Source organism: Bombina bombina, chromosome 2 (genome assembly GCF_027579735.1).
Source record: "Bombina bombina isolate aBomBom1 chromosome 2, aBomBom1.pri, whole genome shotgun sequence".
NCBI classification, from domain to species: domain Eukaryota; kingdom Metazoa; phylum Chordata; class Amphibia; order Anura; family Bombinatoridae; genus Bombina; species Bombina bombina.
Window position 1 is genome coordinate 445,354,037 of NC_069500.1, and position 27,314 is coordinate 445,381,350.

At 40.7% G+C, this 27,314-nt stretch overlaps 1 protein-coding gene across 1 annotated transcript in view; it reads left to right on the plus strand.

The window, feature by feature from the left end:
* CHEK2 (checkpoint kinase 2) overlaps positions 1 to 27,314 on the plus strand; it is a 531,010-nt gene that overhangs the window by 335,194 nt on the left and 168,502 nt on the right. The window contains exon 14 of the mRNA XM_053702076.1: positions 24,842 to 24,927. Coding sequence (XP_053558051.1) covers positions 24,842 to 24,927 — 86 coding nt within the window. The remainder of the gene's footprint in view (positions 1 to 24,841; positions 24,928 to 27,314) is intronic.

The following is a 27,314-nucleotide window of genomic DNA, read 5'->3' on the forward strand; positions in this document are numbered from 1 at the left end:
GGCCAACGTAGCATTCGCCAAGAAAGTTTTTGAAGAGTGGATAATTCTGAATCTCTCCTCTGTCTTCTTCGATCCCATGGATGGAAGATAAATCTAGAGAGAGTTCTCTTGTATCAAGTACCAGGGTAGAATTCTCGAGTACTATAATAGTCTCCATAAATATGAGAATATCAGACCAGAGACATTGCAGGCTAGCTTCAACATGTCTTGCCCTCCAGACCTCCGTAAGTCATCTGTGGCTCGGTGTATGGAGGTGATTGGTTTCATGGTGTCCAGCATGGACATCATTTCCTTTGCCAGGTTTCATCTCAGACTGTTGCAACTGCGCATGCTGAAGCAGTGGAATGGCGATCATTCGGATCTGTCTCAATAGATTTCTTTGGACAACCGATCGAGGGAATTGCTCTCTTGGTGTTTTTGTCCGGATCCCCTGTCCAAGGGATGTCCGTCTCAAGACCATCCTGGGTGATTGTGACTATGGTTACGAGTCTGTCGGGATGGGGAGCTGTTTGGGGTGCCAGAAAGGCACAAGGCCTATGGAAAAGCTCCTTCCTGATCGCATTTTGGATCTTCGGTATATATACAATGCTCTGAAGGCTTGGCCTCTGCTGGGGTCATCCCAGCTTATCAGATTCCGAACAGCCAATATATTCTCGGTGGCTTAGATCAACCATCTGGGAGAACGAGAAGCTCCCTAGCTATGAGGGAAGTATCTCGGATTCTGGAGTTGGCGGAGACCCACATTTGTTCTCTGTCAGGATAACTGGTAAGCGGATTTCCTCAGCAGACAATCCTTTCAGGGGAATGGTCTCTCCATCCTGAGTGTTTGCGGAGATTTACAAGAGCAAGATCTTATGACGTCTAAATACCAAGCTACCCTGATATGGGTCGAGGTACAGGGATCCTCAAGCGGAGCAAACATGCATTAGCAGTGCCTTGGAGGTACAATCTAATTTATCTTTTACAGCCGTTACCACTACTTCCTTGTGTAGTGGCTCGAATCAAGCAGGCGTCGGTGATACTGATTGATCCATCTTGGCCGCGAAGTATATGGTTCGCGGACTAGTGGGGATGTCATTATCTCATCCGTGGAAGTTACCTTGTCACAAGGATCTGCTGGCCAAGATCTCTTTGTTCATCTATGTCTAGATCTCTAAGGCTGACTGCGTGGAGATTGAACACTTAGTCCTTGCCAAGAGAGAGTTTTCTGAGAGTGTTATTTTAACTCTCATTCAAGCTTGTAGCTGGTTCCTCGTCGCATCTATCATAAGGTGTGGAGGACCTACTTATTCTGTTCTCCAGGATGAACTGGAGAAGGGCTTTTCTGCAAGTCCCCTGAGGGGACAGATTTCTGCCCTGTCTGTGTTCTGCACAAGCGGTTCGCTGAGCTTCCTTAGGTGTAGTCACTTGTTAAGGCTCTGCTAGGATCAGACCTGTGTTTAGATCTATTGCTCCTCCTTAGAGTTTAAATCTTGTTCTTTAGGTTTTGCATGGGCTCCATTGGAGCCTATGCATGAAGTAGACATTAAATGATTGTCTTGGAAGGTTCCTTTTCTACGGGCTATTGGGTTCTGCGCGCAGAGTATCTGTGATTACTGCCTTGCAATGCGTCCCTCCTTATCTAGCTTTCCATGTTGTTAAAGCTGTTCTACAAACCAAGTTAGGTTTTCTTCCTAAGGTTGTGTAAATTCGCAACATCAATCAAGAGATTGTGGTTCCTTTCTTATGTCCTACTTCTTCTTCATCGAAGGAACGCTTTCAACGTATTTCTGGATGTGGTTTATGCCTTGAAGTCCTATCTTCAGGCCACGAAGGAATTTAGACAAACTTCTTTTTGTTCTCTTTCTGGGAAGCGTGGGGGTCAGAGGGCCTCTTCGACTTCCTTGTATTTTTGGCTGAGGAGTGTCCTCTGTTTCGCATTGAGACAGCGGGACATAAGCCTCCTCTGAGGATTGCGGCTCATTCAACTAGAGCTGTGGCCTCTTCTTTGACCTTTAAGAACGAGGCTTTTATGGAGCAGATTTGTAAGGCGGCTACTGGGTCCTCTTTACATACTTTTGCAACATTTTACAAATTTTATGTTTTTGCTTCGGCGGAAACAACTTTTGGGAGAAAGGTTCTGCAGGCTGTGGTGCCCTTAGTATAGGGTCCGCCTCCTTTTACCCTCACGTTTTTTTCATTCAGTGTCCTCTAGAGCTTGGGTATTTGTTCCCACAAGTAATGAATGAAGCAGTGTACTCTCCTTCTATTAAGATGGAAAACATAAATTATGCTTACCTGATCATTTCATTTCCATCTGTGGGAGGAGAGTCCACTGCTCCCGCATGTTTCTCCGGGGGGGGGGGGCGGACCTAAATTTAATATTATTATTCCGGCACCATTTATACCCTGATATTTCTCCTACTGTTCCTTGTTCCATTAGCAGAATGATTGGGGGATGAGAGGAGTGAGGGAGGTATTTAAGCCTTTGGCTGGGGTGTCTTTGCCTCCTCCTGGTGGCCAGGTTCTTTATTCCCACAAGTAATGAATGAAGGAGTGGACTCTCCTCCCACAGATGGAAATGAAATTATCAGGTAAGCATAATTTATGTTTTTCTATACACTCAAAGTTATAATGAAGGTCTAAAAGTTCTTGAGAAAAGCTTCTCCAGTTCTTACACACCTCTTCAACACCTCTAATTAAGCACACTTCTGCTGAAATATAGGTTTACTTACATTTTTGAAAGAAAAAAAAAGTTTAAGTTCCCCCTAAATTAATACAATAAACCTGAATTACCTTTTGTTTAATGACCCTTCAAAGAATTGGAATCCTTCACATTTTTTGTCCAAATTTTGAGAGAGAGAAAAAGAAAGAGAGAGAAAGAAAGAGGGAGAATTTTGAGAGTGAGATAAAGAGAGAAAGAAAGAGAGAGGGAGGGAGAAAAAGAGAGAAAGAAAGAGAGAGAAAGAAAGTGAGAGGGAAAAGAGAGAGACACACAAAGGGAGGGAAATACAGACAGATGAAGGTAGGGGAGGAGAGACGGAGGAAGTTAGGGACAGAAAGGGAGGGAGGGAGGGAGGGAGAGAATGAGATAGCGGGAGCGAAAGAGACAGACAGGAAGGGAGGGAGAGAGGAGGGTGACACGGTGGGGGTGACACAGAAAGTAGAGGGAGACACAGAGGGAGGGGGAGACACAGAGGTAGGGGGAAGACTTTTAGATCAATTTTTTGGAGCTTTCAAGTTTCTCAGAGTTTCTATTTTCAAAATGGAAACTATTTGGACCATTCTGCCTTCAGTTTAGATCAGTTTATGTCCATGTTAGATTTAAAATGTACTTTTCCATTTGCTCGTTTAGAGGCCTTTTCCGCTTTGTATGCTTCAGCAATAGTGCAGAGATCATAATCCTAATACTATGCAGACTGTGGTCTCTTTAGATGCAAGTCTTTCAAGTTGGGGGGGCATCTGTATGTCTCTGAGGGCGCAAGGGGTTTGACTTCTCCAGGAGGCTAGGTTGCCACACCTGTTATGCAGTTTTTCTCAGTTGTCAATCACTGCCTCAAGGGGGGTTGTTTTCTATTTATCTGGATGTTTTCTATCAGATAGTGGATCTTTGGGGTCTTCCAGAGATATATCTGATGGTTTTTCGATTGAATAATAAACTTCTCAAATCCTATGTGAGGTCCAGGGACCCTTAGAGGAGTTTGTGGTTACTTTGGTATCTTCATGGTTGTTTTGGCTGGCTTAAAGGAACTTAAAACTATTTTTTTTTCCTTTTATGATTCAGATAGAACATGCAAGTTTAAACAACTTTCCAATGTACTTCTAGTATAAAATTTTGTTTTCTTGTCATCCTTTGTTGAAAAGCAGGAAGGTAAGTTGAGGAGTGTGCACGTGTCTGCAGCACTATATGGCAGCAGTTTTGCAACAATGTTATACATTAGCAAGAGCACTAGATGGCAGCACTATTTATTGTCATGTAGTGTCCCAGACATGTGCACACTACCTATCTAGATATCAACAAAGAATAACATGAGAGTGAAGCAAATTTGATAATAGAAGTGAATTGGATTTTTTTTTTTAAATTGTACTTTCCATCTGAATCATGAAAGAAGAAATTTGGGTTCCATGTCCTTTAAAGTTTTTCTTCCTCTGGTTCTTCTTCCCAAGGTGATTTCTTAGATCAGGCTAGTATCATGATTGCTTTGCAGGATGGATCTGGTATGCAGACCTAATTCACGTATCCAGTTTCCCTCCTAGGTCTTTTCCTCTGTGTTTGGACTTTTTGTCTCAAGGTCAATTTTTCCATCATGATGTTGATTCTTTAAGCTTAATGGCATGGTGATTGAATTATTAGTTCTCAGTCAGAGAGGTTTGTCTGATTTTGTTGTTGAGACTTTGATTCAGGCCTGCAAGCCTGTGACTAGGAAGATTTATCATTAGGCCTTTGTTTTGTGCTGTATAGCTCATGTTTTTTTCTGGCATTCTTTTAGAATTCCGGGTTTCTGCATTTTTTGCAGGATGGTTAAGATAACGGTTTAGATAACGTTTTATCTGCTAGCTATTTGAAAAGTCAGATTTCTGTTTAATTCCACTAGAAGGTTGTTAACCTTTCTGACATTAATGGTTTTGTTCAAGCTTTGGCTATAATTTAATGTGTTCTTTCTTAGAAGATTTTGTTTTCTGTTGGCTCGAAGAGTCTCTCTGCGTTGTCTGCTCTTTCATTTGTTTCTCCTTGTCTTATTTTTCATAGATAGGTATATAGTCCACAAAAATAGGTAGTTTTGTGGACTATATTTGACTTTTTCCCAAAGTTTGTGTCTTTGGATAATTGTCGGGAAATTGTTTTCACTTCTTTAAATCTTAATCCTAAAATTCTTCAGACAGGCTTCTTTATAACTTGTTGAAAGAGCCTTGAAGTATTATAAGAATTGAAGACAAACTTCTAGAGTTTGTTTGTTTACTTTTCTAGTTCCAGGAAAGGGGAGAAAGCTTCTTGGTCTAACTCATGATTAATAAAACTTTCATGGAGGCGGGACAGCTTCCACGTAGATGGATGTTTGCCCATTCTTCCGGATTCATTTTCACTTGGGCTTTTTTAGAATGAGGCTTCTGTTGACCAATTTTAAGGTAGCTTATTGGTCTTTTTGCATACTTTTACTAAGTTCTATAAAAAAATGTTTTTTTCCCTCTTCTGAGGCAGCCTTTGGTCATTCTTCAGGCAGTTGTCTCAGGATAATTTTGATTTTGCCTGTTGGTCATTTTAATTGCATATTACCCTGTTTGTTCTTTGGGTTTTATTTGGGTTGTGTATTTTGTTTTACTGGGAAAAAAATGCTTATTTCTTGCATGTAATTGTCAAGAGTCCATGAGCTAGGGACGTATGGGATATACAATCCTACCAGGAGGGGCAAAGTTTCCCAAACCTCAAAATGCCTATAAATACACCCCTCACCACACCCACAATTCAGTTTTACAAACTTTGCCTCCTATGGAAGTGGTGAAGTAAGCTTGTGCTTAGATTCTACGTTGATATGCGCTTCTCAGAATTTTGAAGCCCGATTCCTCTCAGAGTACAGTGAATGTCAGAGGGATGTGAAGGGAGTATCACCTATTGAATGCAATGGTTTTCCTCACGGGATCTATTTCATATGTTCTATGTTATCGGTCGTAGAGATTCATCTCCTACCTCCCTTTTCAGATCGACAATATACTCTCATATTCCATTACCTCTACTGATAACTGTTTCAGTACTTGTTTGGCTATCTGCTATATGTGGTTGGGTGTCTTCAGGTAAGTATGTTTTCATTACTTAAGACACTCTCAGCTATGGTTTGGCACTTTATGTATTTCTATAAAGTTTTAAATACATGTATTGTACTTATATTTGCCATGATTCAGGTTTCAGTATATTCCCTTTTGCAGTCTGTCAGTTTCATATCTGGGAAATGCATTTTTTAGAAATGTATTTCTTACCTGGGGTGTAGTCTTTTTTCAATTGACTCATTTTTCAAATTTGCGGGCAGAATTAGGCTCGCAAGGGCGCAAAATGCTAAAGTTTATTGCTTCATTCTTGTTGCAAGATTTTTTTGGCGCGAAGTTACGTTCGTTGACGCAAATTCGTAATTTCCGCCGTCTTAGTTAACGCCGGGTCCTTTCACAAGGTTGCGTCATCTGTGACGTGGGTGTGTCGTTTCCGGAAGTTTTTGGCGCCAAAAAATATTTTTCTGTTTGTTGTGCGTCAAGTACTTGACGCCAAATATTTTCATTATTTTAGACCCCATTTCTTTTTGCCTCTTGCCTTTTTCTATGTCAGAGGGCTGTTGTGTTTGCATTTTTTTCCCATTCCTGAAACTGCAATATAAGGAAATTGATAATTTTGCTTTATGTGTTGTTTTTTTCTCTTACATTTGAAAGATGTCTCAATCTGATCCCGTCTCAGAATTCACTGTTGGATCCTTGCTGCCTGATAACAGTTCTACCAAAGCTAAGTGCATTTGTTGTAAACTTGTGGAGATTATACCTCCAGCTGTGGTTTGTAATAGTTGTCATGATAAACTTTTACATGCAGATAATGTATCCATCAGTAGTAGTTCATTACCTGTTGCTGTTCCCTCATCTAATGCACAAGATATACCTGTAAATTTAAAATAATTTATTTCTGATTCTATTCAGAAGACTTTATCTGCCATTCGGCCTTCAAATAAACGTAAAAGGTCTTTTAAAACTTCTCACAAGGTTGATGAACTTTCAAATGACCAGCAACATACTGAATTATCCTTCTCTGATGAGTATCTATCTGATTCAGAAGATCATGCCTCAGATATTGACACTGATAAATCCTCTTATTTAAATTGGAGTATATTCGTTCTTTGTTAAAATAAGTGTTGATTACATTGGATATGGAGGAAACTAGTCCTCTTGATATTAAAACTAGTAAATGTTTAAATTCTGTTTATAAACCTCTTGTGGTTATTCCAGAGGTTTTTCTAGTTCCTGATGCTATTTCTGATATGATTTCAAAGGAATGGAATAAGCCTGGTACTTCTTTTATTCCTTCTTCAAGGTTTAAAAAATTGTATCCTTTGCCAGAAGTTAGATTGGAGTTTTGGGAAAAGATCCCCAAAGTTGATGGGGCTATCTCTACTCTTGCTAAACGTACTACTATTCCTACGGAAGATAGTACTTCTTTTAAAGAGCCTTTAGATAGGAAAGCTTATTTATATTCAGGTCATCTTCTTAGGTTTGCAATTTCTTTGGCTGATGTTGCGGCTGCTTCAACTTTTTGGTTGGATACTTTAGCGCAACAAGTATTGGATCATGATTTGTCTAGCATTATTAAGTTGATTCAATATGCTAATAATTTCATTTGTGATGCCATTTTTGATATTATCAAAATTGATGTATTTAGCTATTTTAGCTAGAAGAGCTTTGTGGCTCAAATCTTGGAATGCTGATATGATTTCTAAGTCCAGATTGCTATCTCTTTCTTTCCAAAATAATAAATTATTTAGGTATCAGTTGGATTCAATAATTTCAACTGTTACTGGGTGGAAGGGAGTTTTTTTGCCTCAGGATAAAAAACCTAAGAGTAAATCTAAAGCTTTTAACCGTTTTCGTTCGTTTCGACAAAATAAGGAACAGAAACCTAATCCTTCCCCCAAGGAATCTGCTTCCAATTGGAAACCTTCTTCAAATTGGAATAAATCCAAGCCATTTAAGAGATCAAAACCAGCCCCCAAGTCCGCATGAAGGTGCGGCCCTCATTCCAGCTCAGGTAGGGGGCAGATTACATTTTTTCAAAGATGTTTGGATCAATTCGGTCCAAAATCATTGGATTCAGAGTATTGTCTCTCAGGGGTACAGAATAGAATTCAGAGTAAAGACCGCCTGTGAGAAGATTTTTTTCTCTCGCGCATTCAGGTAAACCCAGTAAAGACTCAAGCTTTTCTGAAGTGTGTGTCAGACCTGGAGTTATCAGGGGTAATTATGCCAGTTCCATTTCAGGAACAGGGTCTGGGGTTTTATTCAAATCTATTCATTGTCCCAAAGAAAGACAATTCATTCAGACCAGTTTTGGATCTAAAGATTTTGAATAGATATGTAAGAGTACCAACTTTCAAAATGTTGACTATAAGGACTATTCTGCCTTTTGTTCTGCAAGGGCATTATATGTCCACAATAGACTTACAGGATGCATATCTTCATATTCCGATTCATCCAGATCACTATCAGTTCCTGAGATTCTCTTTTCTAGACGAGCATTACCAATTTGTTGCTCTTCCTTTTGACCTAGTGCGGGCTCCAAGAATCTTTTCAAAGGTTCTAGATGCCCTACTCTCTGTAATCAGAGAGCGGGGTATTGCGGTATTTCCTTATTTGGACGATATCTTGGTACTCACTCAGTCTTTACGTTCTGCAGAATCTCACACGAATCAACTATTGTTGTTTCTTCGAAGACATGGTTGGAGGATCAATTTACCAAAAAGTTATTTGATTCCTCAGACAAGGGTAACCTTTTTAGGTTTCCAGATAGATTCAGTATCCATGACTTTGTCTCTAACAGACAAGAGACGTTTGAAATTGGTTGCAGCCTGTCAGCACCTTCAGTCTCAGTCATTCCCTTCAGTAGCTATGTTCATGGAAGTTTTAGGTCTTATGACTGCAGCATCGGACGCGATCCCCTTTGCTCGTTTTCATATGAGACCTCTCCAGTTTTGTATGCTGAACCAATGGTGCAGGGATTATACAAGGATATCACAATTAATATCCTTAAATCCCAATGTTCAACTTTCTCTGACTTGGTGGTTAGATCACCATCGTATAATTTTAGGGGCCTCTTTCATCCGTCCAACCTGGACTGTGATCACAACAGATGCGAGTCTTTCAGGTTGGGTATCTGTTTGTGGATCTCTGACATCACAAGGAGTTTTGGAATCTCAAGAGGCGAGATTACCAATCAATATTTTGGAACTCCGTGCCATTCTTAGGGCTCTTCAATTTTGGCCTCTGTTGAAGAGAGAACCGTTCATTTGTTTTCAGACAGACAATGTCGCAACTGTGGCATATGTCAATCATCAGGGTGGGACTCACAGTCCTCAAGCTATGAAAGAAGTATCCCGGATACTTGTTTGGGCGGAATCCAGCTCCTGTCTAATTTCTGCGGTTCATATCCCAGGTATAGACAATTGGGAAGCGGATTACCTCAGTCGTCAGACTTTACATCCGGGAGAATGGTCTCTCCACCCAGATGTGTTTTCTCAAATTGTTCAGATGTGAGGGCTTCCAGAAATAGATCTGATGGCATCTCATCTGAACAAAAACCTTCCCAGGTACCTTTCCAGGTCCAGGAATCCTCAGGCGGAAGCTTATATTTTCCCGCCTCTAGTTCTTCTTCCAAGAGTGATCTCCAAGATCATCATGGAGCAATCGTTTGTGCTGCTGGTAGCTCCAGCATGGCCTCACAGGTTTTGGTATGCGGATCTTGTTTGGATGTCCAGTTGCCAACCTTGGCCACTTCCACTAAGGCCAGACCTTCTATCTTAAGGTCCGTTTTTCCATCAGGATCTCAAATCATTAAATTTGTAGGTATGGAGATTAAACGCTTAGTCATAGAGGTTTTTCTGACTCGGTGATTAATACTATGTTTCTAGAAAGATTTATTATCGAGTTTGGAAGACTTACATTTCATGGTGTTCTTCTCATAAATTCTCTTGGCGTTCTTTTAGACACAGTTACAGTTTCTTCAGGATGGTTTGGATAAAGGTTTGTCTGCAAGTTCCTTGAAAGGACAAATCTCTGCTCTTTCTGTTTTATTTCACAGAACGATTGCTAAACTTCTTGATATTCATTGTTTTGTGCAGGCTTTGGTTCGTATCAAGACTGTCATTAAATCATTCTCTCCTCCTTGGAGTCTTAACTTAGTTTTGAAGGCTTTACAGGCTCCTCCGTTTGAGCCTATGCATTCTATGGACATTAAACTACTTTAAGTGTTTCTTTTGGCCATCTCTTCTGCTAGAAGAGTTTCTGAATTATCCGCTCTCTCTTGTGAATCTCCTTTTCTGATTTTTCATCAGGATAAGGCGGTTTTGCGGACTTCATTTAAATTCTTACCTAAGGTTGTGAATTCTAACAACATTAATAGAGAAATTGTTGTTTCTTCCTTGTGTCCTAATCCTAAGAATTCTTTGGAGAGATCCTTACATTCTTTGGATGTGGTAAGAGCTTTGAAATATTATGTTGAAGCTACTAAAAATTTCAGCGACACTTGATGGAAACAAGAAATCAAAACAAAAACAGTTCTTGATGGAGGTGCGCCTAAGGTAACGTAAGCGAAAGTCAGTGCAAACAATCCGATGTGAGGCCGCTCTTCTTTAACGTATGTCGACGGTTGCGAAATCTGTAGTGGGAAAACAGGAAGGCGCCAATAGGGTGATAACGTATGAGACCCTGACAGGTAGGTATGAGGAAAAAGGGTACTCACAAGTAAGGCGGCACTTGAAAAAAAATTTCAGGAAGACTTCTAGTCTATTTGTTATATTTTCTAGTTCTAGGAAAGGTCAGAAGGCTTCTGCTGTTTCCTTGGCTTCGTGGTTAAAGTTTTTGATTCATCAAGCTTATTTGGAGTCGGGTCAAGCCCCGCCTCAGAGAATTACAGCTCATTCTACTAGATCAGTCTCTACTTCATGGGCTTTTAAGAATGAAGCTTCAGTTGATCAGATTTGCAAAGCAGCAACTTGGTCTTCTTTGCATACATTTACTAAATTCTACCGTTTTGATGTATTTGCTTCAAGCAGTTTTTGGTAGAAAAGTTCTTCAGGCAGCTGTTTTAGTTTGATTCTTCTGCTTTGATTTAAGTTTTTTCCTTTCATTTATGAGATTAAATTTATATTTTGGGTTGTGGATTAATTTTTTTCAGTGGAAAATGATTGTTTTTATTTTTATCCCTCCCTCTCTAGTGACTCTTTCGTGGAGTTCCACATCTTGGGTATTGCTATCCCATACGTCACTAGCTCATGGGCTCTTGCCAATTACATTAAAGAAAACATAATTTATGTAAGAACTTACCTGATAAATTCATTTCTTTCAAATTGGCAAGAGTTTGAGGCCCTTTTTTATGGTGGTTATGATTTTTTTGTATAAAGCACAATTATTTCCAAATTTCTTTGTTGATGCTTTTTACTCCTTTCTTTATCACCCCACTACTTGGCTATTCGTTAGACTGAATTGTGGGTGTGGTGAGGGTTGTATTTATAGGCATTTTGAGGTTTAGGAAACTTTGCCCCTCCTGGTAGGATTGTATATCCCATACGTCACTAGCTCATGGACTCTTGCTAATATGAAATAAATGAATTTATCAGGTTAGTTCTTACATAAATTATGTTTTTTATCCTGCCCTTATTTCTCATTACTCGTGGACTCCACAGCTTGGGTATTAGTTCCCAGGGATAATGGATTGTGGACTCTCACCACCTGTGTAAAAGAAAACATAATTTATGCTTAAAGGGACACTGAACCCAAATGTTTTCTTTTGTGAATCAGATAGAGCATGACATTTTAAGCAACTTTCTAATTTACTCATTTTATCACATTTTCTTCATTCTCTTGGTATCTTTATTTGAAATGCAAGAATGTAAGTTTAGATGCTGTCCCATTTTTGGTGAACAACCTGGCTTGTTCTTGATGATTGGTGGATAAATACATCCACCAATAAAAAAAGTGCTGTCCAGAGTTTTGAACCAAAAAAGAAAAGCTTAGATGCCTTCTTTTTCTCCTACATTGGTGTGTCCGGTCCACGGCTTCATCCTTACTTGTGGGATATTCTCATTCCCTACAGGAAATGGCAAAGAGAGCACACAGCAAAAGCTGTCCATATTGCCCCCCCTCTGGCTCCGCCCCCCAGTCATTCTCTTTGCCGCTCTGAACAAGTAGCATCTCCACGGGGATGGTAAAGAGTATGTGGTGTTAGTTGTAGTTTTATTTCTTCTATCAAGAGTTTGTTATTTTAAAATAGTGCCGGTTTGTACTATTTACTCTACAACAGAAAGTGATGAAGATTTCTGTTAAAAGAGGAGTATGATTTTAGCACCAGTAACTAAAATCCATTGCTGTTCCCACGCAGGACTGTTGAAACCAGTGAACTTCAGTTGGGGGGAACAGTTTGCAGACTTATCTGCTTCAGGTATGACCAGTCTCTTTTCTAACAAGACCTAGTAATGCTAGAAGACTGTCAGTTTTCCCTTATGGGATCGGTAAGCCATTTTCTTAGACTCAGTAACAGAATTAAGGCTTATAAATTGGGCTCTATGCTGGTTGACACTTTTGTGGGCTAAGTCGATTTATTTTTTATCATATTTATATGACATTTGGTGTTTTGCAAACTTTAAAACACTTTTGGGAACGTTTATTTGCGTCTGGCAGTTGTTTAGACGCCTAATCTAATCAGAAAGGCCCCTTCACTCTGGTATGCAGAGGGAGGAGGCCTCATTTTCGCGCCTCAGTTGCGCAGTTACTTCTATAGGCAGTGCATGCAGCTTCACATGAGAGGGTCCTGTGACTTAGAAAATGACTCAGAAAGGCTTATTTCTGTGGTGAATAACCCCTAAGGAAGGTAAAAGCCGCAGCAAAGTCTGTGGCAGGGACTGTAGTGTGTTTTAACCGGTAAATTGGGATATTAGCTCCGGTTTGCACATTTAAGGGTTTAGAGACTTGAAATTTGGTGTGCAATACTTTCAAAGCATTAAGACACTGGCGTATAAATTTCATAAAGATCGGATATTTCTTTCATAGTTTTTTGATCATTCAGAAATAAAGTGTGCTCTTTTTATTATTTAAAGAGACAGTAACGGTTTTGTTTAAAATTGTTTTTATTGCATTAAAAACCTGCCTAAGTCTGTCTAACATGTCTGTACCTTCAGATAGCATATGTTCTGTGTGTATGGAAGCCAAGGTGGTTCCCCCATTAAATGTATGTGCTAATTGTGCCATGGCGTCCAAACAAAGTAAGGACAGTACTGTCACATTTAATAAGGTTGCCCAAGATGATTCTTCAAATGAAGGTAGTGGGGATAGTTCATCATCCTCTCCTTCTGTGTCAACACCAGTTTTGCCCGCGCAGGCGATACCTAGTACATCTAGCGCGCCAATGCTTGTTACTATGCAGCAATTAACAGCGGTAATGGATAATTCTATAGCAGCTCTTTTATCCAAACTGCCAGCATTTCCCAGAAAGCGTGATTGCTCAGTTTTAAATACAGAGGATGAGCAAGTTGGCGCTGACGATAATTTATCTGTTATACCCTCACATCAATCTGAGTTGTCAGTGAGGGAGGGTCTGTCTGAGGGAGAAATTTCTGATTCAGGAAAAATTTCTCAGCAGGCAGAACCTGATATCGTGGCATTTAAATTTAAGCTAGAACATCTCCGCGCCCTGCTTAAGGAGGTACTAGCTACCCTTGATGATTGTGATTCTTTGGTGATTCCAGAGAAGTTGTGCAAAATGAACAAATTCTTAGAGGTCCAAGTGCACGCTGATGCTTTTCCGATACCCAAGAGGGTGGCGGACATAGTGACTAAGGAGTGGGAGAAGCCAGGTGTACCTTTTGTTCCACCTCCTATATTCAAGAAAATGTTCCCCATTGTCGACCCCAGAAGGGACGCATGGCAAACGGTCCCTAAGGTAGAGGGGGCAGTTTCAACGTTAGCCAAGCGCACAACTATTCCTATAGAGGACAGTTGCGCTTTCAAAGATCCTATGGATAAAAAATTGGAAGGATTGCTTAAAAAGATTTTTGTTCAGCAAGGTTTCCTTCTTCAACCAATTTCGTGCATTATTCCTGTCACCACGGCGGCGTCTTTTTGGTTCGAGGAACTAGAAAATTTGCTCCAAAAGGAGACTCCATATGATGAAGTCATGGACAGAATTCACGCACTAAAGTTGGCTAATTCCTTTATTTTGGATGCCGCTTTTCAATTGGCAAAATTAGCGGCGAAAAATTCAGGTTTTGCAATAGTGGCGCGCAGGCCGCTTTGGCTAAAATCTTGGTCGGCGGATGTGTCGTCCAAAACAAAATTGCTTAATATTCCTTTCAAAGGTAAGACCCTTTTCGGGCCAGAATTGAAGGAGATTATTTCAGACATCACTGGGGGAAAGGGCCATGCCCTCCCACAGGATAGGTCTTTCAAGGCTAAGAACAAATCTAATTTTCGTTCCTTTCGCAATTTCAGGAACGGACCGGCTCCTAACTCTGCAGCCTCTAGACAAGAGGGTAACGCTTCCCAGCCTAAACCAGCATGGAAACCATTGCAAGGCTGGAACAAGGGTAAACAGGCCAAGAAGCCTGCTGCTGCTACCAAGACAGCATGAAGGGGTAGCCCCCGATCCGGGACCGGATCTAGTAGGGGGCAGACTTTCTTTGCTCAGGCTTGGGCAAGAGATGTTCCGGATCCCTGGGCACTAGAAATAGTCTCTCAGGGGTATCTTCTAGAGTTCAAGGAACTTCCTCCAAGGGGACAGTTCCACATGTCTCGCTTATCTTCAGACCAGATAAAGAGACAGGCATTCTTACATTGCGTAGGAGACCTATTAAAGATGGGAGTGATACTCCCAGTTCCAACAGCGGAACAAGGTCTGGGGTTTTACTCAAACCTGTTTGTAGTTCCCAAAAAAGAAGGAACTTTCAGGCCAATTCTGGATTTAAAAATTCTAAACAAATTCCTCAGAGTTCCATCATTCAAAATGGAAACCATTCGGACGATTTTACCAACGATCCAGGAGGGTCAATATATGACTACCGTGGACTTAAAGGATGCGTACCTGCATATTCCTATCCACAAAGATCATCATCAGTTCCTGAGGTTCGCCTTTCTGGACAAACATTACCAGTTTGTGGCTCTTCCATTCGGTTTAGCCACTGCTCCCAGAATTTTCACAAAGGTGCTAGGGTCCCTTCTAGCGGTCCTAAGGCCGAGGGGCATTGCTGTAGCACCTTACTTAGACGACATTCTAATCCAAGCGTCGTCCCTTTCCAAAGCAAGGGCTCATACAGACATTGTTTTAGCCTTTCTCAGGTCTCACGGATGGAAGGTGAGCATAGAAAAGAGTTCCCTGTCTCCGTCCACAAGGGTTCCCTTTCTGGGAAAAATAATAGATTCTGTGGAAATGAAGATTTTTCTGACAGAGGTCAGAAAGTTAAAGCTTCTAAACGCTTGTCGAGTTCTTCAATCTATTCCTCAGCCTTCCATAGCTCAGTGCATGGAGGTAATAGGACTAATGGTTGCAGCAATGGACGTGGTTCCTTTTGCTCGAATTCATTTAAGACCATTGCAACTGTGCATGCTCAAACAGTGGAATGGGGATTATGCAGACTTGTCTCCCCAGATTCAAGTAGACCAGGTAACCAGAGACTCACTCCTCTGGTGGTTGACTCAGGATCACCTGTCTCAGGGAATGAGTTTCCGCAGACCAGAGTGGGTCATTGTCACGTCCGACGCCAGTCTCTTAGGCTGGGGCGCGGTCTGGGACTCCCTGAAAGCTCAGGGTCTATGGTCTCGGGAAGAGTCTCTTCTCCCGATAAACATTTTGGAACTGAGAGCGATATTCAATGCGCTCCTGGCTTGGCCTCAACTAGCGAAGGCCAGATTCATATGATTTCAGTCGGACAACATGACGACTGTAGCGTACATCAATCATCAGGGGGGAACAAAGAGTTCCTTGGCGATGAGAGAGGTATCCAAGATCATCAAATGGGCGGAGGATCACTCCTGCCATCTATCTGCAATTCACATCCCAGGAGTAGACAACTGGGAGGCGGATTATTTGAGTCGTCAGACTTTCCATCCGGGGGAGTGGGAACTTCATCCGGAGGTCTTTGCCCAGTTAACTCAACTATGGGGCATTCCAGATATGGATCTGATGGCGTCTCGTCAGAACTCCAAGGTTCCTCGCTACGGGTCCAGATCCAGGGATCCCAAGGCGACACTAGTGGATGCATTGGTGGCGCCTTGGTCGTTCAATCTAGCTTATGTGTTTCCACCGTTCCCTCTCCTTCCCAGGCTTGTAGCCAGGATCAAACAGGAGAAGGCCTTGGTGATTCTAATAGCTCCTGCATGGCCATGCAGGACTTGGTATGCAGACCTGGTGAATATGTCATCGGCTCCACCATGGAAGCTACCTTTGAGGCAGGATCTTCTAGTACAAGGTCCATTCGAACATCCAAATCTAGTCTCTCTGCAACTGACTGCTTGGAAATTGAACGCTTGATTTTATCTAAGCATGGGTTTTCAGATTCGGTTATAGATACTCTGGTTCAAGCCAGAAAACCTGTGACTAGGAAAATTTACCAGAAGATATGGCAAAAATATATCTGTTGGTGCGAATCCAAGGGATACTCTTGGAGTAAAATTAAAATTCCTAGGATACTTTCCTTTCTCCAAGAGGGTTTGGATAAAGATTTGTCAGCTAGTTCTCTAAAAGGACAGATATCTGCTCTGTCTGTTTTGTTGCACAAACGTCTGGCAGCAGTGCCAGATGTACAGGCGTTTGTACAGGCGTTAGTCAGAATCAAGCCTGTCTACAGACCTATGACTCCTCCATGGAGCCTAAACTTAGTTATTTCAGTTCTTCAAGGGGTTCCGTTTGAACCTTTACATTCCATAGATATTAAAGGGACACTGTAACCAAAATTTTTCTTTCGGGATTCAGATTGAGCATGAAATTTTAAGCAACTTTCTAATTTACTCCTATTTTCAATTTGTCTTCATTCTCTTGCTATCATTATTTGAAAAAGAAGGCATCTAAGCTTTTTTTTGGTTTCAGTACTCTGGACAGCACTTTTTTTTGGTGGATGAATTTATCCACCAATCAGCAAGGACAACCCAGGTTGTTCACCAAAAATGGGCCGGCATCTAAACTTACATTCTTGCATTTCAAATAAAGATACCAAGAGAATGAAGAAAATTTGATAACAGGAGTAAATTAGAAAGTTGCTTAAAATTTCATGCTCAATCTGAATCACAAAAGAAAATTTTTGGTTACAGTGTCCCTTTAAGTTACTATCTTGGAAAGTTCTGTTTTTGGTTGCTATTTCTTCTGCTAGAAGAGTTTCTGAATTATCTGCTTTGCAGTGTACTTCTCCCTATCTGGTATTCCATACAGATAAGGTAGTTTTACATACCAAGCCTGGTTTTCTTCCAAAAGTGGTTTCCAACAGGAATATTAACCAGGAAATAGTTGTTCCTTCTCTGTGTCCGAATCCAGTTTCGAAGAAGGAACGTTTGTTACATAACCTAGATGTGGTTCGTGCTTTAAAATTCTATTTAGAAGCTACAAAGGATTTCAGACAGACATCATCCTTGTTTGTCGTCTATTCTGGTAAGAGGAGAGGGCAGAAAGCTACTGCTACTTCTCTTTCTTTTTGGCTGAAAAAAATCATCCGATTGGCTTATGAGACTGCCGGACGGCAGCCTCCTGAACGAATTACAGCTCACTCTACTAGAGCTGTGGCTTCCACATGGGCCTTCAAGAATGAGGCTTCTGTTGAACAGATCTGTAAGGCAGCGACTTGGTCTTCTCTGCATACTTTTGCCAAATTTTACAAATTCGATACTTATGCTTCTTCGGAGGCTGTTTTTGGGAGAAAGGTTTTGCAAGCTGTGGTGCCTTCCGTTTAGGTTACCTGACTTGTTCCCTCCCTTCATCCGTGTCCTAAAGCTTTGGTATTGGTTCCCACAAGTAAGGATGAAGCCGTGGACCGGACACACCAATGTAGGAGAAAACAGAATTTATGTTTACCTGATAAATTTCTTTCTCCTACGGTGTGTCCGGTCCACGGCCCGCCCTGGCTTTTCGTCAGGTTTAAAATTTTTATTTTTTGTACACTACAGTCACCACGGCACCTTATGGTTTCTCCTTTTTCTCCTAACCGTTGGTCGAATGACTGGGGGGCGGAGCCAGAGGGGGGGCTATATGGACAGCTTTTGCTGTGTGCTCTCTTTGCCATTTCCTGTAGGGAATGAGAATATCCCACAAGTAAGGATGAAGCCGTGGACTGGACACACCGTAGGAGAAAGAAATTTATCAGGTAAACATAAATTCTGTTTTTCAAATAAAGATTGAAAGAGAACGAAGAAAAATTGATAATAGGAGTAAATTAGAAAGTTGCTTCAAACTGCATGCTCTATCTGAATCACGAAAGAAAAAAAATTGGGTTCAGTGTCCCTTTAACCCCTTAATGACCGGACCATTTTTCAATTTTCTTACCCTTAATGACAATGGCTATTTTTACATTTCTGCAGTGTTTGTGTTTAGCTGTAATTTCCCTCTTACTCATTTACTGTACCCACACATATTATATACCGTTTTTCTCGCCATTAAATGGACTTTCTAAGGATACCATTATTTTCATCATATCTTATAATTTCCTATAAAAAAAATATAAAATATGAGGAAAAAATTGAAAAAAACACACTTTTTCTAACTTTGACCCCCAAAATCTGTTACACATCTACAATCACCAAAAAACACCTATGCTAAATAGTTTCTAAATTTTGTCCTGAGTTTAGAAATACCCAATGTTTACATGTTCTTTACTTTTTTTGCAAGTTATAGGGCCATAAATACAAGTAGCACTTTGCTATTTCCAAACAACTTTTTTTCAAAATTAGCGCTAGTTACATTGGAACCCTGATATCTGTCAGGAATACCTGAATATCCCTTGACATGTATATATTTTTTTTTAGAAGACAACCCAAAGTATTGATCTAGGCCCATTTTGGTATATTTCATGCCACCATTTCACCGCCAAATGTCATCAAATAAAAAAAAAAGTTCACTTTTTCACAAATTTTGTCACAAACTTTAGGTTTCCCACTGAAATTATTTACAAACAGCTTCTGCAATTAAGGCACAAATGGTTGTAAATGCTTCTTTGGGATCCCCTTTGTTCAGAAATAGCAGACTTATATGGCTTTGGGGTTGCTTTTTGGTAAGTAGAAGGCCGCTAAATGCTGCTGCGCACCACACGTAAATTATGCCCAGCAGTTAAGGGGTTAAATTAGGTAGCTTGTAGGGAGCTTGCAGGGTTAATTTTAGCTTTAGGGTAGAGATCAGACTCCCACCTGACACATCCCACCCCCTGATCCCTCCCAAACAGTTCTCTTCCCTCCCCCACCCCACAATTGTCCCCGCCATCTTAAGTACTGGCAGAAAGTCTGCCAGTACTAAATAAAAGGAGTTTTTCTTTTTTTTAATAAAAAAAAATAAAATGTTTTAGCTGTGATGGACTCCTGCCTTAGCCCCAACCTCCATGATCCCCCCCCCCAGCTCTCTAACCCTCTCCCCTACCTAATTGCCGCCATCTTGGGTACTGGCAGCTGTCTGCCAGTACCCAATTTGCCCCCCAAAAAAGTGTTTTTTTTTATCTTTTATTGCCAGTTTAAATTTTTCTGTAGTGTAGCAGCCCCCCACAATACCCCAACCCCCTCCCCCTCCCAGATCCTCATATATTTATTTTTTCCCCCCTCTTCCCTCCTCATTGGTGTCAGTGTGGGTAGCTAATCGCACGCGCACGCGCATGCGCGCACCCGCACGCTCCCGGCACCCGGCGTGCACATTGCACTTACAGGAGCCGGATGCCGGGTAGCGATGGGCCGCCCACCCGCCTCCCTGTTGCGCTCCCACCCACCAACGAACCGGCACCATCGCTACCGGTGCAGAGAGGGCCACAGAGTGGCTCTCTCTGCATCGGAGTCTTCTGAAAGGGTATTGCAGGATGCCTCCATATGGAGGCATCACTGCAATACCCTGAGAGCTGCTGGAAGCGATTGCGATCGCTTCCAGCACTCTCTTAGACAACTGACGTACCAGGTACGTCTATTGTCATTAACTGTAAGTTAATGCATGACGTACCTGGTACGTCAGTTGTCATTAAGGGGTTAACTGATAAATTAATTTCTTTCATGGTTGTGAGTGTTCACGAGACCTCACCATGTGTTTTTGGTGTTGGTTTATTTTTTCCCACATCTTTTTTCCCTGCTCCTATTCTTTTGCTCTTATTTCTTTTGCTACATCATTTAGATACTTTGGGAGATTTTACAGTAACTCCATCCAAATTTGCACATGCACAAATAATTGGTGAGTGGCTGGGACCTGACTTTGTGATTCAGAACACCAGATATCCTTTCTAAGGTGCATAATCAATAATTATGAGACCAAGGCAGATTTAATCAGGCCTGTGGTCAACTCCAACTCAATATTGTTCCTTCCATTGCTCAATGCATGGAAGTTGTGGGCTTAATGGTTGCTGCTTTAGATGCAGTTCCATTTGACATATTTAATCTGCGTCCTCTCTAAGGACCTGATGATAAAAGTGTCTCCTCCTTGGTGAAAAATTATAGTGCAGACTTCACTGAGGCTGAACTCAATGAATGCTATAAGAAAGAGGGCAAGGGCCTGGAAGTCCCTGAGAGATGCCTCCCATAAAGCTCTCAATTCAGATGACATGATTTAAAATATTGCTCCAGCACTGCAAGATCTCTCACAAGATTACAGACAGGCACATTTTGCAGTAGTTCTCTAAGGAATGTTCTCTGCATTTCTGTATGTGAAAGAGAGACAAGCCCAGTGCAATATAGGACTACATGGCATGAGAGTTTTGTTACCCTTCTGGCTTTGTATTTTATTTTACTTTACATTTCAGGGTCCTTTCAGTATTATTGCTTTCCTTTTCTCTGTTGTATTTTAATGCATAAGATTTAGATAAAGCAGTGATTTTACTGGTTTTGAAAGTTTCTATGTTACTTTAACAAATTCGAATCATACTTTGTATATTACTGTGCATCTTTTACAAATTACATTGCAGTTTTATTTGCTCTATTGTAAAATAAATCTGACAGCTTCAGAAAGTGGGAGGGACAAGAGAGTTCCCAGGGTATATCTGAAGCTCTCTCATAATTCTCATGATATGCTCTAAGCCTTTTACTCAGGGGACCTCTTATCTCTGGGTAGTGATCACCTCAGACACCAGCTTGACATGTTGTAGTGCAGTCTGAGCATCTTAAAGAGTGGAAGTAGTTTGGTCTCCTCTGAGGCGAGGTTACCTGTAAATATTCTGGAACTCTTCTCAAACTTTAGAGCTCTTCAGACTTGGCCCAAATTCAGCCAGGAATCCTTTGTTCGATTCCAGTAAGACAATGTCTCAGAAGTCCTAAACAAGAAAAGACCCAGACCGGCTCTTCCAGATAAAAGACGTGTTTATTGAAGATAATAAAGACAAAATTAACAGCACACTATAAAAACGGCTGTAGGTGCACCTACAGGCATAGGTAATGAAAATGAGGTAAGGTACTCGTCACTACTGACGCTTTTCGGATGTACCGTAGTCATAGATGGTTTAGTCAGAGTACCTCCTCCTTTAAGTAATCAATAGTCTATTCTGATAGGCCCTTTTTCGGCTTACCCCTATGCTGGATGATCAATATATTCTTAACCGGATCTATACAAGGATAAAAATTACAGAATTCATTACATAGTTGCTAAACATGTTACTACATCAAGGTATTACATATATGCAGTATATATAATTTGGGCAGAAGCGTATCTATTTCTCTGTGCAGTGACGCTTCCAAAAATACCACTATAACACAGTGATATATACAAACAGTACAGACTACCAGGATCTGTCTCAGAAGATCTTGTCTCAGAAGTGGCATATATCAATCACCAAGATGGAATGCGCAATTCCCTAGTGACGAACATTCTCACATGGGTAGAACATCACCATTGTATTAACTTAGACATTTACAACCTGGGAGTGAACAATTGGGAGGTGGGTTTTCTGATTCGCCAGTAACTTCATCCAGGCGAACAACGGAGGTAATCGACTGGATTGTTAGACACTGGTGCTTACTAGAGAAAGATCTTGTGGTTTCTTGCTTGAGCTGCCCTAACATTATTCCAGGTCTTGGGATCTTCAGGATGATCTAATAGATGTTCTAGTGGTTCCATAGTCGTTCAAGCTGAATACAATATTTTCTCCATTTAGGTTGTTATCCAGATAGCCAGAATCAAGCAAGAAAGAGCATCAGTCATTCTGATTGCTCCGGCATTGCCTTGCAAGACATGGTATGCAGATTTTACTAATTTGTCCTTGTGCCCACCTTGGTGGCTTCCTCTTACAAATGACTTTCTTTCTCAATGGCATTTTTTCATCAGGATCTCAAAAAAAAAATTGACGGCATGTTGATTAAATGCCTAGTGCTCTCCCAAAGAGGTTTATCTGATGCGACCAGGCATATTTAAAAAGGTATGGAAAACTTCTTTTTTTCCTAGTGTTCATATAAAGTTTACTGTTAGAATTGCTTTTGAATTCCTAGGGTTCTTAAGTTCCTACAGGACGATCTGGATTTGACGGTCATTGAAGCCCCTCTTTTTGAACCCATGCATGGCTTAGACATTCAGCTTTCATCCTGGAAGGTTCTTTTTCTCTTGGCCATTGCTTCAACAAGGAAGGTTTCTGAGCTTTCAGTTTACTCTTGCAATCCACCTTTCCTAATTTTTTAGGATAAGGCTGTTTTAAAACCAGCTATTCTTTACTTTCTAAAGTAGTATCTATGGATATTATTAATCAAGTGATTATATTTGCCCCTTTATATCCATCTTCTAAGAATTCTAAGGAATTTCAGTTTTCAAATACTTTGTTCATCCATGTGTTCATCAATTTTGCAAGGGTTATAAAACTACTGCAGTTGCCTTAGCCGATTGGTTTAAGGCCTTGATATGTAAGGTTTACCTAGTTATGGGAAAGATTCCCTTTGAATGCATTACTGCTTATTACACTAGAGCAGTTGCCCTTTCTTGGGCCTTCCGTAAAGAGGTTCCCATAGCAATGGTCTTCATTGCATGCTTTTACCACATTCTACCGAAAGTTCAGTGGGCTGCAGTGTCTGACTAGTAAAATACCTGCCTTAACTGTTGTCCTGCCTTACTTCATGGTGGTCTCGTGGACTTCCTTGTTTGGGTATAGGATCCCACATGTGATGGCTTGTGGAAACTCACCATCTTAAGAGAGAAAACAAAAATTACTTGATAAATTCATTTCTTTCATGTCGGTAAGAGTCCACAAGCCCCACCGTTTCTTTACACAGTTGGTAGTATTTGTTTTGTACTTCATTTTTTATGCTGTCTTCCCTGCCTTTCTCTTTTCCTACAGCTACTAGGCCATATATATATATATGACTAAAGGATTCAGGAAGAGTGGGAGGTATTAAATCTCTAGTATGTAGAGGTGTTTTCCCTAGTGGACTGGAGTGCAACTCCCACATGATTTCTCATGAACTCTCACCATCAAGAAATAAATTGATTTATCACGTAAGCATTAACTCTTTTTTTGGTAATTTCTGGAATTGGGTAAAGTCGGCAAGTTTAGCATGCTTTGCTCCACACGGATTTGCCAATTTAATGCAATGGTTATTCCTTGTCAATGCAGATTTTCCTCCAATTGTTTTGATGTTGCTGATATATATTTATATCTAGCATGTCAACAGGGGTTGTTGAGTGTGTGCCTAAACTAAAAGATCTTGGCTCTTTGAATTTGGTTCTTCTGCTAGGACAGATTATTATTATTTTTTTTCTTCTGGTAATGTAAATCTGGGGCTCTCTATTTGTTTTAACATACAGTAATGTACAGTTTCAGTCCTGTAGCAAGGCCATTACTTTCTGTTTTTTATTTTAAATACTTTAATGCAGATTCAGCTAAGATAAATAGGGTATTGCATGTGAAATATCCAGGGTAACTTGTATTTCTATGAAAAAAGTGTCATTGTGAAAGATGTCAAAGTACCATTTTGCACCTATACGATTACCTGTATCTAAGCCCCTGCAGACCTTCCCTTATCTCAGTGCTATATATAAAAAAATGAGGGAGAACTGTCTGGCTATAGTGCAAGACAATAAAAAAACTAAAAAAGCACTGAGATAAGTGCCGGTCTGTAGGGGCTTAGAAACAGGCAATCTTAAAGGTTATAAAGTATATTAATATAACAATGTTGGTTATGCAAAGCTAGAAAATAGGTAATAAAGGTATTATCTATCTTTTTAGACAAAAAAAAAAACAAGTCGACTAAGTGAAACTGATCATCAATTCACAGAATAGCGCAGCCATTTTGATAGCTATGTTGTTTCACACTTTTTTTTGTAGTGACACTGAACCCAATTTTTTTTCTTTCGTGATTCAGATAGAGTATGCAATTTTAAGCAACTTTCTAATGTACTACTATTATCAAATTTTCTTAATTCTCTTGGTATCTTTATTTAAAAAGCAAGAATGTAGGTTTAGATGCTGGCCCATTTTTGGTGAACAACCTGGGTTGTTCTTGCTGATTGGTGAATAAATTTGCCCACCAGAAAAAAAGTGCTGTCCAGGTACTGAACCAAAAAATGGCTGGCTCCTTAGCTTAGATGCCTTCTTTTGCTTAAAATTGCATGCTCTATCTGGATCACGAAAGAAAAAAATTGGGTTCAGTGTCCCTTTAAAATTGCATGCTCTATCTGAATCATGAAATAAAAAAATTGTGTTTAATATTCCTTTAAGTATACATAATAATTAAAATCTGTAAATCTCATTTAGAAATAGACAACAAAAGCAGTCATTTTAAAAAGATGAATCCTTAATACATGTTTCCCATTACCATTTCCAAGCTGTCCCAAATATGCTTCTACCATGAATGTTAAGACATGTATTGTTATGTATTAATCTTAATTATCTAGCATATAAACAGAACAGACTGTGTTGCATGCAGTCCCTGGGCTGGTCATTGCTGGTGAAGAAATTAGATTGATTTGGTTTTCTTTTAATTATTTTCTCTTCAGGTTTAGACCTTGTTAAGAAAATGCTGGTAGTTGATCCATCTCAAAGATTGACGACCAAAGAAGCTCTGGAACATCCCTGGCTTAAGGTATATAAAAGATATTTACAATCTTATGTATAGCAAGCGTTAACGTTTATGTATAATTTGTGGTATAACTGTAGTGAATATGATCTCCTAACTGGGATTTAAGATGAAGTTTTTTTTTTCTTCTTAAACGGGGAGAGTCCACAGCTGCATTCATTACTTTTGGGAATTCAGAACCTGGCCACCAGGAGGAGGCAAAAACACCCCAGCCAAAGGCTTAAATACCTCCCACACTTCCCTTATCCCCCAGTCATTCTATGCCTTTCGTCACAGGAGGTTGGCAGAGAAGTGTCGGATGATTCAAGATAGTCTTTTATGGAGGGTAGTACTCTTCAGAATGGGACGGGAGTTTTAAGTAGTCCTGTCAGCCTCTCAGTGAGAGCATGGATGAAAGTGAGAGTCCGGAGATGCAGGGAGACTCTTTCTGCGAAACGATCCCGAGTCATATTGACAGCTCCTTAGCAATCCGCTTTGACGAGTTTCGCTGCCTGCTTTATTCACTCAAGTCCATGTCAGAAGCAAGGCTACTATCTGTCACACTTGAATGGCCGTGTTCCTGTTCCTCAGCGTAGATTCCGGTAAGATCGTTTCATTTTTCTTAGATTTGTGAAATATAATGTGACCAAAGAAGTCAGGGTCTCAGTGGGACTCCTTTATCTTATAGAATCGAGGGTTAATATCTCCTGAGGGGGGTTATTGAACAGTGGGGACTTTAATCATGTTTGTTATGTGATTCTGTCTGCTAATGTGTGGTGATATTTGGGCTCGTGGCTATATCGGAACATAATGGCCTTTTTTGTCAGGCTGCGCAGCTCTTATGGCTTAGCATGTTTTTCTTTGGCCTGCACGGTGTACCTTGTGACCAGACGTGGTCACGTTTCTAGTCTCCATTTCCGTATTTCTGACCACATGGCGACGGAGAGAGTCTGTTTCACTAGTAATCTGGGTCCTAGGAGGTGGTGAGTGCCCCAGCCATTAGAGGTGTAAGGTGCCGTTTATTCTTTTCTTTTCATATCCATAATTCTATCCTAGTTATGGAGGATTCTAACTTTTTGGAGACGGATGTCTCTGATTCAGATTCTACTTCTTGCGAAGAGTATGAAATGGCCCGGGTAATCCATGTCCATCAGTTATATTCTGCATGCCGCTTTAGAGTGCTCTTTTTTCCCGAAACAGAGAACTTCGAGTCCGCCGTGCCATCCGCCCCTGGGGACCCCATATCCCGTGTGGTGAGTATCGTAGAACCCTAATGCCGTTACAGACAAACAATACCAGGCTGCTACCTATCACCCCCTCTGGGTGGGAACATGATACGATCAATGACTTGAACTTTCATACTGAATATGTTGGTCATATGTATAAGATTAAAGTGCCTGGCTACCGCAGACTCTCTTACATATTCCCTGGTATCCCTTATGTGCTCCCTAATTCTGGACCTCAGTTCCCTAGTCGTTTGACCTGTATACTGTAGGTGACGGTATTTGCATTCCAGAAGGTAAACCGCAAAAGTAGTTCTGCAGTTGGCATAGAATTTATGTGTAAATTCTTCTCCCGTTTTCGTGCTCTTAAAGCCATTACCTATGCTAATGTGACTACAAGTGACACAGGGGCCATGTCCATACCTATAGGTGCCTTTCTTTTTAATCCAATCACTTTTGTCAGTTTTATCAGAACAAACCAAACTAGGGGATAACTTGGAAGACAAAGTTGGTGGTCTTTTCAACACGAATTTGCATTTGCCAATCTGTGACCTTAAGGTCTCATCCTCCTCAAGTAGGCGAAGATTTTTCTTCAAAATTGAACAGACCTGATTAAATTGGCTCGAGTATTCGGTTGAAAAGACCACAGTTTCTTGTGTCACAAGACTTGGTCTGGTAGATCCCTGTACTAACTCATGTTGCGATTTTGATCTCACCTCATTGTAACTTTGATTCAACAGTGATTCGTCATAACCTCTCCACTTGAGTCGCTCAATCAAAGCATTAGCTTGTTCATCAAATAAGACATCAGAATTGGTGTTCCTGCGTAATCGCAGGAACTGTCCTCTTGGGATTGAACGCACCAAGTGGGGAGGATGACAAGATTTCGCGTGGAGAATGGTATTCCCTGCTGTTGCCTTGCGGAATGTTTCACTTATAACCATTCCTAGGTCAGGATCACCCTTTAAAGTAAGGTCAAGAAAATTAGCACTAATTCCAAAAGTGTCTCCCACAAAACCAAGATTAAATTCATTGTCGCTTAGATATGCAAGGAAACGATCGTATCATGTTCCCACCCAGAGGGGGTGATAGGTGTAAATTGTTGTCAAAACAAGAATTATATTGGATTTACAAATTGAGAACCATCACCCCCCTGGGTTTGAATCGTGAATGGGACATGAGCTATTTTGT